Source organism: Zootoca vivipara, chromosome Z1 (genome assembly GCF_965207765.1).
Source record: "Zootoca vivipara chromosome Z1, rZooViv2.hap1.1, whole genome shotgun sequence".
NCBI lineage: Eukaryota > Metazoa > Chordata > Lepidosauria > Squamata > Lacertidae > Zootoca > Zootoca vivipara.
In genome coordinates, this window is record NC_142583.1 from 6,316,724 (window position 1) to 6,329,361 (window position 12,638).

Sequence of the window (12,638 nt, forward strand, 5' to 3'; positions counted from 1 at the left end):
ATGTCAGGAGTATGGGCAGGAGTCAGGCTCTGGGGCCTGTAGTGCTTTGCAGGACTGGGGCCTGCCTTAGCTTGTGCTGGAGAAGCAAGGAGTGGTCACTCAGGTGAGGCCACTTAATACCTCACTGCACCTGGTGGCAGGAGCTGGGAGGGATAAAAGCTCAGCTTTTCCCTTCAGCTCTTTGCCACAGCAATGCTATCCCTGCCTGGTTGCCTCTGGCCTCTTGCTCCTTGGACCCTCGCCTTTGCCAACGCCTTGATCCTCGACCCTTGGACCTCTGCCTTGCCGACATCTTGATCCTCAACCCTTGGACCTTTGCCTTGCCGACGCCTTGCTCCTTGACTCCCAAACTTTCGCCTCTGCCTTGCTCCTTGACCCTGCGACTGCCTACTGCTGGACCCTCAACTCTGCACCTGTTCCTGCTTCTACACCACCATCTTGCCCTGGTCCTGACGTCCTCAGCCAGGGCTTCAACCGCCCGCCGACTGGACCGTGACAGGGGAGAGCAATGTATCCACAAGCATGCCTTTCAGCTTATTTGCATGGAGTTCTACTATGCAGGCAAAAACATTATAAACAGCTCTGGGTTGGCAGGGGCTTGTAGGGCGAGCTTGGCGTGCGCACAGAGAAAACCCTGCCAATCAACAATGGGCACCTGTGACTGGCAGGCCCTTCCCTTCCCCCAGCATGGCTTGGCAGCTTGATCCTGCCCTGGAGAAACATGCTGCTCTTGGGTGACAGAGTCCTGTTTGGGAGGACCCTCTGGGATCCCCTCTCTCCCCTCAGAACTAATTTATAGAAAACCTCAGCAGAAACGGGCAGCAAAACAACAAGCAGATCTATATCTGGAAATGGGCCAACCTTTGCTTAGAATAATCCATGCACATTGTCAAGTTGAAGGGATACGATTTGGTCATCTTAGACTACGGATTAGGGAGAGGGAAAAGAATTTGATAGGGTTTGCCTCCAGAATTTACCCTTTCCAAAACAATACTCAAACCAAAAGCACAGCCAGTTCGGCACTCTTCCAGATTTCGCAAGGCAAAAGTAAAGCCTACAAATAATATGCTTGTACGAGGGCAAAGTGTACATCAAAAGCAGATAGCTATGAAAGCAGCATACATTCAAAAATGCATTCTGTTAAGAGAAATCGCTTTGCAGGAAAACAACTCTGTATGTTAAGGGGGAAATTGCACACAAAATCATGTGTATATTGGTAGAAATGCACCGTAAATTCTTGATGACTTTCCACGAAGTCTGATGTGGAAATGTGGAGAAACTGTAAAAATGAAGAACCAAGAGAAACGAAAGCTGACAGATTTGCCTATCCCTGCCTTGGGTTTAATGCATTTTAGAAAGCAAAGTCTGTCTTACTCCATTCATTTCAAAACACGGTAAGACAGCCCTGCTGTGTTTGGGGCCCTTTTGCTCATTCTGGACTCTGGACATCTGCCCCAAAGACCTACTCTAGTGCTGCCACGAGATCTTTTTCCCAGAGAGGAGAGACACAGTTACTGTTCAGGATCCATTGGGTTATAACCTACGAGATTGCTTTATGCCATATATGCCCACTTGATCACTTTGAACAGTAGAACTGGCACAGTTAACAGGTGCCACTTAATACCCCCGCCACATTTGTAAGAAATATCTAGTGTGGCAGCACCTACACTTTGGAACTCCCTGCCTATTGACATCAGCCTTCAAGGTACACTTTTTTGGCACCTGCTAAAAACATTCTTGCTTAGATAAGCCTGCCCAGATGCTTAGAAAGTTGATGTAAGTTTTACTTCCTGGCAGCGGCAAGAATAATCATAGCTAGGAAACAGAAAAGCAAGGAGGATTTCAAATAGAAGAATGGTATAAAGAAGGGTCACTGGAAGGACAGATCGTGAAGCTGAGGTTCCAATACTTTGGCCACCTCATGAGCAGAGAAGAATCCTTGGAAAAGACCCTGATGTTGGGAAAGATTGAGGGCACTAGGAGAAGGGGACAACGGAGGACGAGATGGTTGGACAGTGTTCTCGAAGCTACAAACATGAGTTTGACCAAACTGCGGGAGGCAGTGCAAGACAGGAGTGCCTGGCGTGCTATGGTCCATGGGGTCACGAAGAGTCGGACACGACTAAACGACTAAACAACAACAACGACAACAAATAAAGAAGGGTGGGCTATAGCAATTAATGATAAATTAACATGCGCTATCAAAGTAAGAAGGGAAATATGGAAGAGAAATGACTTGGAGGAAATTTGTGGTATTTGTATTGAAAGGGGTCATGCCATCTGAAGAAGTGTAATTTTTTTGGAAAGTTGGATAATTATGATAAATAATGGTCTTGGGGTAGGTGCAAATTTCTATTTATATTATTACTCTGTTAAAAAAAGAAAATTTATTTTAAAAAAGAAAGATGATGCAAGTTTTAATCTTTTCTTTAGTCTGTAATTTTAACTTTCTGTAAGTCTAAAATTATTGTTATTTTTTCTTATTGGTGATTTTATTGCTTTCTCTTTTTGGTAAACCACTTTCAGGTTTTTTTCTTTTTTTACAATCAAGTCGTATATAAATTTTATGAAATAAAAATGTAAGTACATTGAGTGAGCAGGGCTAGCAGATATCCTGCTGTTGACACCTCTTGTTAGGCCATAGCTGCCAAGTTTTCGCTTTTCTCGCGAGGAAGCCTATTCAGCATAAGGGGAAATCCCTGTAAAAAAGGGATAACTTGGCAGCTATGTGTTAGGCCAGCTCTTATTTATCCCACCCCCTTCATTCAGAAAAGGGTTAAGAACTCTGGTGCAGATGATCAACTTGAGCTGGGGGGGGGATGCAACTTGTGGATTATTTTATTTAAACAAATGAATAAAATAATACGATCCCAGCTTTATCTTAAAGCTGACATGTTCATAGAGCATATAAAGCCACATAGTGGTTGGCCTTTAATTCTTAATAGCCTCCTCTTTTAAATGCAGGGTTAAGGTCCAGAAATGCAAACTGCAAGTGTCAGGAGGCTCAGCACCAAATGCAAAATTCTGTGTTTGCAAGGTTTGGTGTTGGAATGATGGAATATGCACAGCTGTGCCTGCCAGTGCCGAGATCTGGGATTCAGGGATGCTAAACCAACATTCCCTCTCAAAACACTAAGAGAACATCAAACCTTGTTTGCCAAGACACTAAGCACACAGTGGGCACCTTGGCTTCCCTCGGAGGAAGGGGATTCTATATTCCAGGCCTCTTTTTTAATTTATATATAAAAAATACCCTGCTCATGATTCAGACACTCAGAATTCAAAACAACTCAGTGATGCCCTTTCAATTAGTCTGCCATACCAAAGTCAGAGGCCTTTAATTGAGTCCCAGGATGCATCTATTATACACAAGGCTGGATAACTCAGGACATCAAGACGCAGCCTGTTTTATTTATTCCATTCAAAGTTTAAAATGCTGGCAGTGCTGCCTTGATCTCTCACCCACCAAACTGTAGAAGGCATCATAAACCTGTGGTGAAGGATGCAATCACCTAGAGAAGTAAGTATTTGAATTCAAAGAGGAGTGGTTTGTGTGTCACTATTGCCTCTATTCCTCGTGACCATAGCTGCCAAGTACCCCGTTTTCCCCGGGAAACCCCCGTTTTTACTTACCTTTTCCCGGTGGTCCCCCGTATCACTTCGTCTCCCGTTTTTCTCCGTTATTTTCTCCTGCCGACAGCCATTTTTTTTCTTTCCGATTTGCCCTTCTATGGGCACCAAAAATGGTCACCGCCGGCTTCAAAAGTCGCATCTATGCATGTCCGGAAGTGCATAGAAGCGACTTCCGGTGTCGGCGGCGGCCATTTTTGGTGCCCATAGATGGGCGGAGCGACACCGGAAGTTGTGTCGACGCACTTCCTGACATGCGTACAAGCGACTTTCTAAGCCAGCGGTGGCCATTTTTGGTGCCCATAGAAGGGCAAAGCGACACCGGAAGTTACGTCGACACAACTTCCGGTGTTACACGGCTGCCGGTCCCGGATTCTGCAGTCTGGGACTTGGAAGGTAAGCTCATGGCCGTCTTCTTCATCAGTTTATTTACGAGTGGGAACTGCAGCAAAATGATGCAGCCAGGCCCTTTCCCAAGGTACACTCCATTTCATTCTCCCTCTCACCCAGTCTCCTTTCCCTCCCCTTCAGCCGGCTGTTGCCTCACTCTTGTACACAGGTGGTGCCCCTGGGGCTACATAAGCAACAGCATTCATACAAAGGTTCTCCACTCCTGACATAAGTAGGTTTTCTGTGAAGCAGTACACTCCTAACCCAGGGAACCTTTCCTGCAACCAGTGCTTTTTTCTGGGGGGGGGGACGCAGGGGGATGCGTACCCCTAAACATTTTGCTTTGCCCCAACTGACCAACCGATGGACCGACATGCCAGCTGTCTCCGCAGTAGCAGCGCAGACCGGAGTTCCGTCATTCACCATGCCAGTGTCCGGGGAGGGGAGTCTGGGGTGGCCACTGCTCCTCTTCCTCCTCTTGCCGGGCTAGTGACAGCCGGTGAGTGCTTGCCCCTCCTCGCTCAAGCTGACCCCGACGCCACCATTGCCAGGGACCTACCCGTCCTCTCAGCACCGCCTAAAGTCCCTCGTCTGGGAGTTGGGGGGGGAGGGGGCAAGGAGCAGCCAAAATGAGAGTACTCCTAAACATTTTTTTAAGAAAAAAAGCACTGCCTGTGACCATGACACGTCTCTCCAAATTGACACCATCTCCTTGCCATAGCTGCCAAGTACCCCGTTTTCCCCGGGAAATCCCCATTTTTAGTTACCTTTTCCTGGTGGTCCCCCGTATCACTTCGTCTCCCGTTTTTCTCTGTTATTTTCTCCTGCCAGCGGCCATGTTTTTTTCTGATTTGCCCTTCTGATTTGCCGCCGGCTTCAAAAGTCGCATCTACGCATGACCGGAGGTGCGTAGATGCGACTTCCGGTGTCGGCCATTTTTTGTGCCCAAAGATGGGCGGGGCGACACCGGAAGTTGCGTCGATGCAACTTCCGGTGTCACACGGCTGCCGGTCCCGGATTCTGCAGTCTGGGACTTGGAAGGTAAGCTCCTTGCACTCAAGAAAACACCAAAAGATAGAGTCAGAAAAGATACTCACACGATGACATAGGGACTGGGTACATTGCCCTTCTTGTTTGAGGGAAGATTGCTGGCCCCATGCAGCGTGACCTCAATGGATTCCATCTCAGGATTAGCCAAGTGCAAGGCGCTGGGTTTGGAAGTTGGCGTTCCTGGCCCTGCAGGATCCTCCTTCACCTGCCCAGGGGAAGCAGAAAGAAACACCAACTCAGCAGAACTGAGGTTTGTCCGACGACATCCACTGCAGGATGTGGCAGCAAAGCAGCTGGTAGTTAAACTCTGGAACTCAGATTGGAGAACTGGGCCCAAACTAACAGAATGAATTTCAATAGGAACAAATGTCAGGTTCTGTACTTAAACAGGAACAACCAGCTGCACAAATATAAGATGGGGGACACCTGGCTTGCCAGTGGTATGCGTGAAAAGCATCTAGGGGTCTTAGTGGACCACAAGCTTAACATGAGTCCAGCGGTGGAGCAAGCCGATCGGGCGCCTGGGGTGGCGCGCGTGCCCTGCGCCCGGGGGCAGGGCCAAGCAGGGCAGGGCAGGACGCTCCACGGGGCCTCTGAGTAGTCTGCCGCACTATAATAATAATAATAATAATAATAATAATAATAATAATAATAATAATAATAATAATTTATTATTTATACCCTGCCCATCTGGCCGGGTCCCCCCAGCCACTCTGGGCAGCTTCCAACAGAAGAATAAAACACAATATCTATTAAACATTAAAAGCCTCCCTGAACAGGGCTGCCTTCAGATGTTTTCTAAAAGTCTGGTAGTTGTTTTTCTTTTTGACATCTGATGGGAGGGCATTCCACAGGGCGGGCACCACCACCGAGAAGGCCCTCTGCCTGGTTCCCTGCAACTTGGCTTCTCGCAACGAGGGAACCGCCAGAAGGTCCTCGGCGCTGGACCTCAGTGTCCGGGCAGAATGATGGAGGTGGAGACGCTCCTTCAGGTATACTGGACCGAGGCCATTTAGGGCTTTAAAGGTAAGAACCAACACTTTGAATTGTGCTCGGAAACGTACTGGGAGCCAATGTAGATCTTTCAAGACTACAGCTGAGGGAGAGGCAATGGGCGGACTGTCTGGGGCACCACAGAGATGCGTGGCTCGGGTGCGCTGCAGGCCCCGCGGTGAGTGCCACCCACCATTTTGTCACCCCCATCAGTGGGGACACCCAGGGCGAACCACACCCACCACACCCCCTTGCTATGCCTCTGCATGAATCAACAGTGTGATGCAGCATCAAAAAAAGCGAATGCAATTCTGGGCCTCATCAACAGAAGTCTAGTGTCCAGATCAAGGGAGGTAAAAGTACCACTCTATTCTGCCTTGGTCAGACCACACCTGGAAGACTGTGTCCAGTTTTGGGCACCAAAATTTAAGAAGGACGTTGACAAGTTGGAACATGTGCAGAGGAGGGCGACCAAGATAATCAAGGGTCCAAGCCTGATGAGGAAAGTCTCCTCTTTACCAGGCTCCACATACCCAATGCCCTCATGCACCCCTCAGACTGAAAAAAAGGTTCGCCATCCAGGCTTTTTGACTGTTAATAACATGTGGCTTTGGGAGCCAATTCTGGTTGGAAATTAGGGCTAGAAAGGATGTGTTGAAGGCATTCATGTCTCCATCTCACTTCATCTTAAGACCTGCTTTGGCAACAAAACCCCTAAAGGGCCTCTGTGCGAATATACCAGAGGACGGCAGAAGCAAGAGTTAAATCTCTGGCCTCCTTGACTTGCAAATGAAAGGCAGCAGAAGACCCTTTCAATCATCTTTTCATTAGCACCTCATCTGGCTTCATCGACAAGCAACATCCCAAGAGCCTTGCAAAGCCGTCCTCCTTTAATTCAAAGAGCCAGAAGTTCTTTGGAGCACGCAGAGATGGCACCTGCACCCCCACCAATCAAAACCTTGCAGGTCGGCAGGGGAGGAGGAGGAGGAGGAGGAGGAGGAGGAGGAGGAGGAGGAGGAGGAGGAGGAGGAGGAGGAGGAGGAGGAGAGAAAGGTTGTTACACACCTCAGTGGATGCAAGGCTCAAGTGATAATAAGGGCAAAGAAATCTGGGGAGAGGGCCTTTTGGTGAAGGTGTTTTAAGAACATAATAAGAGTTGGCTGGATCAGGCCAATGACCCATCTAGCCCAGCATCCTGTTCTCATTGTCTGCCTGAACACTTGCCTGTGGGAAATCCATAAGCGAGACACAAGCACAAGAGTTCTTTCTGCTCCTGTGGTTTCCAGCAACTAGTATTCAGCAGGCACGTAGGAAGGGAGAGGCGTAGGGGGTGGGCCGCCCCTAGCTCCAGTCTGGCAGGGGCAGCGCACGGGGGGGCAGTGCCCCCGGCCCCTGGCCCGCCCCTCGCCTCCTCCGCCCAAGCAATTGCCATTTGAACTTATTTATCTGTTTGCCATTGCAGTAGCACGCTCTGAAGCAGAGAACTGGCTGAGCACCGCCGGCCAAGTGCGACGACTGAGTGGCGTCAGCCGAGCAGAGCAGCAGCGCCAACCCAGACAGACTGCGCATGCGTGGACATGCGCAGTCTGTGCTGGCTCGTCCTGGCACATACGTCGTGCGTCGTGACGTCAGGACGCATTTGCGCTGCGGAGCGACGCCCCGCCCCCAGGGGGTGCCACCCCGGGCAGCCAAGTGGCACCGTTCGCCACTGGTATTCAGAAACATTCCTGCCTCCAACTGTGGAAACAGAGCATAGCCATTGTGGCTAGTAGCCTTCAATAGCCCTTTCCTCCATAAATTTGTCTAATACTCTTCTAAAGCCATCCAAGTTGGTGGCCATCCCTGCCTGCACACCATAGGTTTGTGTAATGGTATTATGATACTGGCAGTTTCGTTTTCAGTTCATTTCCTAACAATTCCCAGCATGGAATTTGCCTTTTGCACACTGCTTTGGTGGGTGGCCCACAGGCTGAAACATGGCACAGTCAATGATGGCCAGTCAAGTGTTATCACAAGACGAACAGGTCACCAGCCAGTATGACAACAAAGAGGGCAGAAACTGGAACACCATCCTTGCAAAGCCCTGCTTGACACCTGTCTTCACAAGAGAAGCTTCAGGATTGGGCATCATGGCAACCCAAACTTGAATGCAAAGCTTATCCATTCCCCGTGGGCTGAGTGGACCTAAATGCAGAGTTTAGTACTGCAGACACTTCCCTTTTGTTAGGTCACCAATTTAACCCTGCAATAGCAGCACAGTAAATACAGTGGTACCTCGGGTTACGAACTTAATTCATTCCGGAGGTCTGTTCTTAACCTGAAACCGTTCTTAACCGGAGGCGTGCTTTCGCTGCTGCAGTGCTGCCACCGCACAATTTCCGTTCTCATCCCGGGGCAAAGTTCGCAACCCGGAGCAACTACTTCCGTGTTAGCGGAGTTTGTAACCCGAAACGTTTGTAACCTGAAGTGTTTGTAACCCGAGGTGCCACTGTAATAATGAAGGTTTAGTGGGGGACCAAGCAAGTGGTGCAGCAATCACAGGACTGTTTTACTACATTTAAAAACTGTAATTATATTCAACACATGTTGTTGTTGCTGCTGCTGCTGCTGTTGTTGTTAAGATTATTATTCCCCCATATACACCTTTTCCCCTGACAAGGGATGAAGGTGGCTTACAGATAAAATCGAAACAGCTAAAGACATAGGAAAAACATTTTTAACAATTAAACATTAATATAATTAAAACGGTATAAGATCTAGTTAAACATTCAAATAATTATAATAAAAACATCACAGAACCATCCCTTTTCTTAAAAACTTTCAGTTCCTCAAAACCTGTTGGAACAAGAAGGACTCCACCTGCAGTCTGGCTTCTCCAGGCAGGGAGTTCCAAAGATGTCTGGGAGCCATAGCTGTCAACTTCCAGATTGGAAAATAAGGGATCGGCAGCGACGCGGCACCGGAAGTCGCTTCTGCACATGTCTGGACATAAGCAGAAGCGACTTCTGATGCCAGCTCTGCCCAGTTTCCAGTGCCCAGACATGGGCAGAGTGGCACCGGAAGTTGCTTCTGCCGGGCTGCCCGTGTCTGCATGTCTGGGCACCAGAAATTGCTTCTGCGCATGCCCAGGCAATTTTCGGCCGGCAGGAGCTGCTTCCTTATAAATCCGGGGGAATTACGGGGTATTTTGCCATTCAGGATAACAGCTGGAAACAGACTTAAATACGGGGGTTTCCCGCGAAAAACGGGAGACTTGACAGCTATGCTGGGAGCAGTGCCACTGAGGAGGCCCTCTCCCACGTCCCCAGCAAGAGTCCCTGTGAGGGTGGGGGGACTGAGAGAAGGGCCTCCTCCAAACATCTGAAAACGTAAGCAGGTTAATGTGAGGGAATGGGGTCCTTCCGATAGCCTGGACCTATGCCATGTTGGGCTTTATAAGTCATAAGCAGCACTTTGAATTGCTCCTGGAAACAGACCTGCAAACAGTGGAGTTGTTGTAACAAGGGAGTCGTCCGCTTCCTATAACGCACAAGGTCCACAGGCAAAATCTCCCATCCAGGCATTTGACCACCAGACCCAGAACTGATGGCAATGATTTATTTGACCCATGATTTGCTCCTTAAGGCAGTGTTTCCCAAACAGTGTGCCTCCAGATGTTTTGGGACTACAACTCCCATCATTCCTGACCACTGGTCTTGCTAGCTAGGGATGATGGGAGTTGTAGTCCCAAAACATCTGGAGGCACACTGGTTGAGAAACACTGCCTTAAGGGAAGAGGCATGGAACCCTGTCTAGAGCAGACTGCACATCGTTCCTCCCGAGGAACCCCCACTAACAGATTCCCAGTCTGGTTTGGACAGACCCCCAGTTTATTGGCCCTCATCCAGTCCATTACTGTGACTGGGCACTGGTTCACCAACTTCCCTGCAGAGGATAAAAAGGGAAAGCAAAGCTGTGCACCACCAGCATATTGATGACAAGACCCTCCAAAAATTTGCATGACACCCCCAAGACCAGGCATCCCCAAACTTCGGCCCTCCAGATGTTTTGGACTACAATTCCCATCATCCCTGACCACTGGGACCATGGGAGTTGTAGGCCAAAACATCTGGAGGGCCGCAGTTTGGGGATGCCTGCCCAAGACTATTTCATATCAGACGTAAATGTTTTGTGCTTGGATGCTGGTTGCAAGTTGGGGGCTAATCCTTGGACAAGATATTGGGTTGGGCCCTCCCAGCTGTCACAGCTGCTGCTGCTGCCCACCTTCTGGAAAAGAGAAGAACCAGCTCCTTTTCCTTGCTCATGTCACCATTTGCTTACTCAGAGAGGTTCAATGAATCGGAATCAACAAGGAGAAGTAGGTATAGCTGGGCCTGGGTGATCCAGGGATTGGCAATGCCCCCCTAACCTAACTCCCTTCCCCATATTTCACTGAAGTTGGCACCTCTGCCCCCCCTCCACTAGCGTTTGAGCCTTGGTAGCTGCCCAGTGAGGCAGATCCCTGATATCTGCTCTGCTGCTTGGCTCCACCATGGCAAACTCAAATATTTGCCTAAGATCCAGGACAAAGCACCGCTCTGTCTTGTGCTACAGTGCGGGCAACAAGCAGGCTAGTCCATGGAGGGCATTCTTGACTCTACAGAAAGGGCCCTTTCGGTTCTGCTTTATTTCATTTGACTAGTTCAGCAATGTCTTAATGCAATTAAATCTGCCCTCCGGGACACAAGAAAGAGGGCTGCTCTCTTTTACAATGAGCCTGGAATGTCCCCCGTTCCCCCCCCCACTCTGTTAACAGGAAAGAAAGAAAAGCACATGTCACACATCACAAATGTGATCTCGCCAACGGATGAACCCCAAGGCCGCACTGCCAGTGCCAGCCTGGCTTAGGAAAAAAGCCTCCCTCAGCAACTCGGTGCACGACCCATCTGCTAGTGGCAGGCAAAGATTGCAGTGCCAGAACAACCGAACCATGACAGCTCACAAAGCGGGGCAGCTACCTTTGCCAGGCAAAAGAGGAGCAGGCCCTGAACCTCCAACCAACTGGGCAAAAGCAAGTGTCCTGAACCTCAGCATACCCAGAGGGGAGTCCTAATAGTGCCCTAAAAGGGCAACCCTAGAGAGTAGTCAGACAGTCCAAATGGTCAAATGCCAGTCCAGGTGTAATACAACAAGCAAGGCCCAAAGTCAACCCACAAGGTCAGACCCTCCCAGGGTCCCTATTTCCCAGGAGTGTCCCTATTTTCATTGGAGAAATGTTGGAGGGTATGGAGTTATCCAACCCCCCAAGCCGTCTGAAGGCAATCCTGTATAGGGAAGGGTTGGTTTTTTTTAAAAAAATGTTTAATATTTTATTATGTTTTTATATATTTTGGAAGCCACCCAGAGTGGCTGGGGCAACCCAGTAAGATGTCTGGGGTATAAACAGTAAAATGATCATTATGGAATGGGACGTCCCTATTTTCATCGAAGAAATGTTGGAGGGTGTGCAAGGTGATGTTCCTGCCTCTGGCTTGGAACACCTGGGGTTAGTCCCAGAGTCACCATCCAGTAGTCCAGTGGCTGACCAGATGCCTGGGGGAAGCCCACAAGCACTGGCGGAGGAAGAGGAGTGCGGGGGGAGTGCAGCGCCCCCCCCGCAGCACAATCCCAGCGGAGTGCCATTGTGGCTGCCCCCCCTGCCCACACTGGGCGCCACGCCCCCAGGACACACACAAGCCCCGCCCACACAGGAAGCTCCGCCACTGCCCACAAGCAGGATTTGTGCACAAGAGCAGCTCACCCCTCCTGAGGTTTCAAGCAACTGGGATTCAGAAGCATTTCTGTCTCTGACTGTAGAGGCAGGACATGGGTAGTAGCCATCCATAGCCCTCTCTTTCAAGAATTTGTGCAATCCTCTTTAAAAGTCACCCAAGTCATCACTGCCTCCGGTTGAAGTGAGTTCCACAGTTTAACTGTGTCCTCGCTTTAAAGGTAAAGGACTCCTGACAGTTAAGTCCAGTCGCGAATGACTCCGGGGTTGCGGCGCTCATCTCGCTTTACTGGCCGAGGGAGCCGACGTTTGTCCGCAGACAGTTTTTCCGGGTCATGTGGCCAGCATGACTAAGCCACTTCTGGCGAACCAGAGCAGTGCACGGAAATGCCATTTACCTTCCCGCCAGAGCGGTACCTATTTATCTACTTGCACTTTGATGTGCTTTCAAACTGCTAGGTTGGCAGGAGCTGGGACCGAACAACGGGAGCTCACCCCGTCACGGGGATTCGAACTGCTGACCTTCTGATCAGCAAGCCCTAGGCTCAGTGGCTTAGTCCTGAATCTTCCACCATTCAGCTTCATTGCCTGCCTATGAGTTTTAGTGTTAATAATAATAATAATAATAATAATAATAATTTACCATTTATAACCCGCCCATCTGGCCGGGTTCCCCCAGCCACTCTGGGCGGCTTCCAACAAAACATTAAAATACAGAAATCCATCAAACATTAAAAGCTTTCCTAAACAGGGCTGCCTTAAGATGCCTTCTAAAGGTCTGGTAATTGTTGTTCTCTTTGACCTCTGGTGGGAGGGCATTCCACAG

The 12,638-nt window shown here is 49.4% G+C and overlaps 1 protein-coding gene across 8 annotated transcripts in view; it reads right to left on the bottom strand.

Moving 5' to 3' along the window:
- The window catches only part of CCDC33 (coiled-coil domain containing 33), a 190,115-nt gene that overhangs the window by 129,294 nt on the left and 48,183 nt on the right, over positions 1-12,638 (bottom strand). For all 8 annotated transcript variants that reach the window (XR_015947055.1, XM_060279000.2, XM_060278999.2 and 5 more), the window contains exon 4: positions 5,118-5,275. Coding sequence is in view for 7 of the 8 variants with exons in the window: in XM_060279000.2 (XP_060134983.1) it covers positions 5,118-5,275 (158 nt within the window). In the remaining variant the exon portion in view is untranslated. The remainder of the gene's footprint in view (positions 1-5,117; positions 5,276-12,638) is intronic.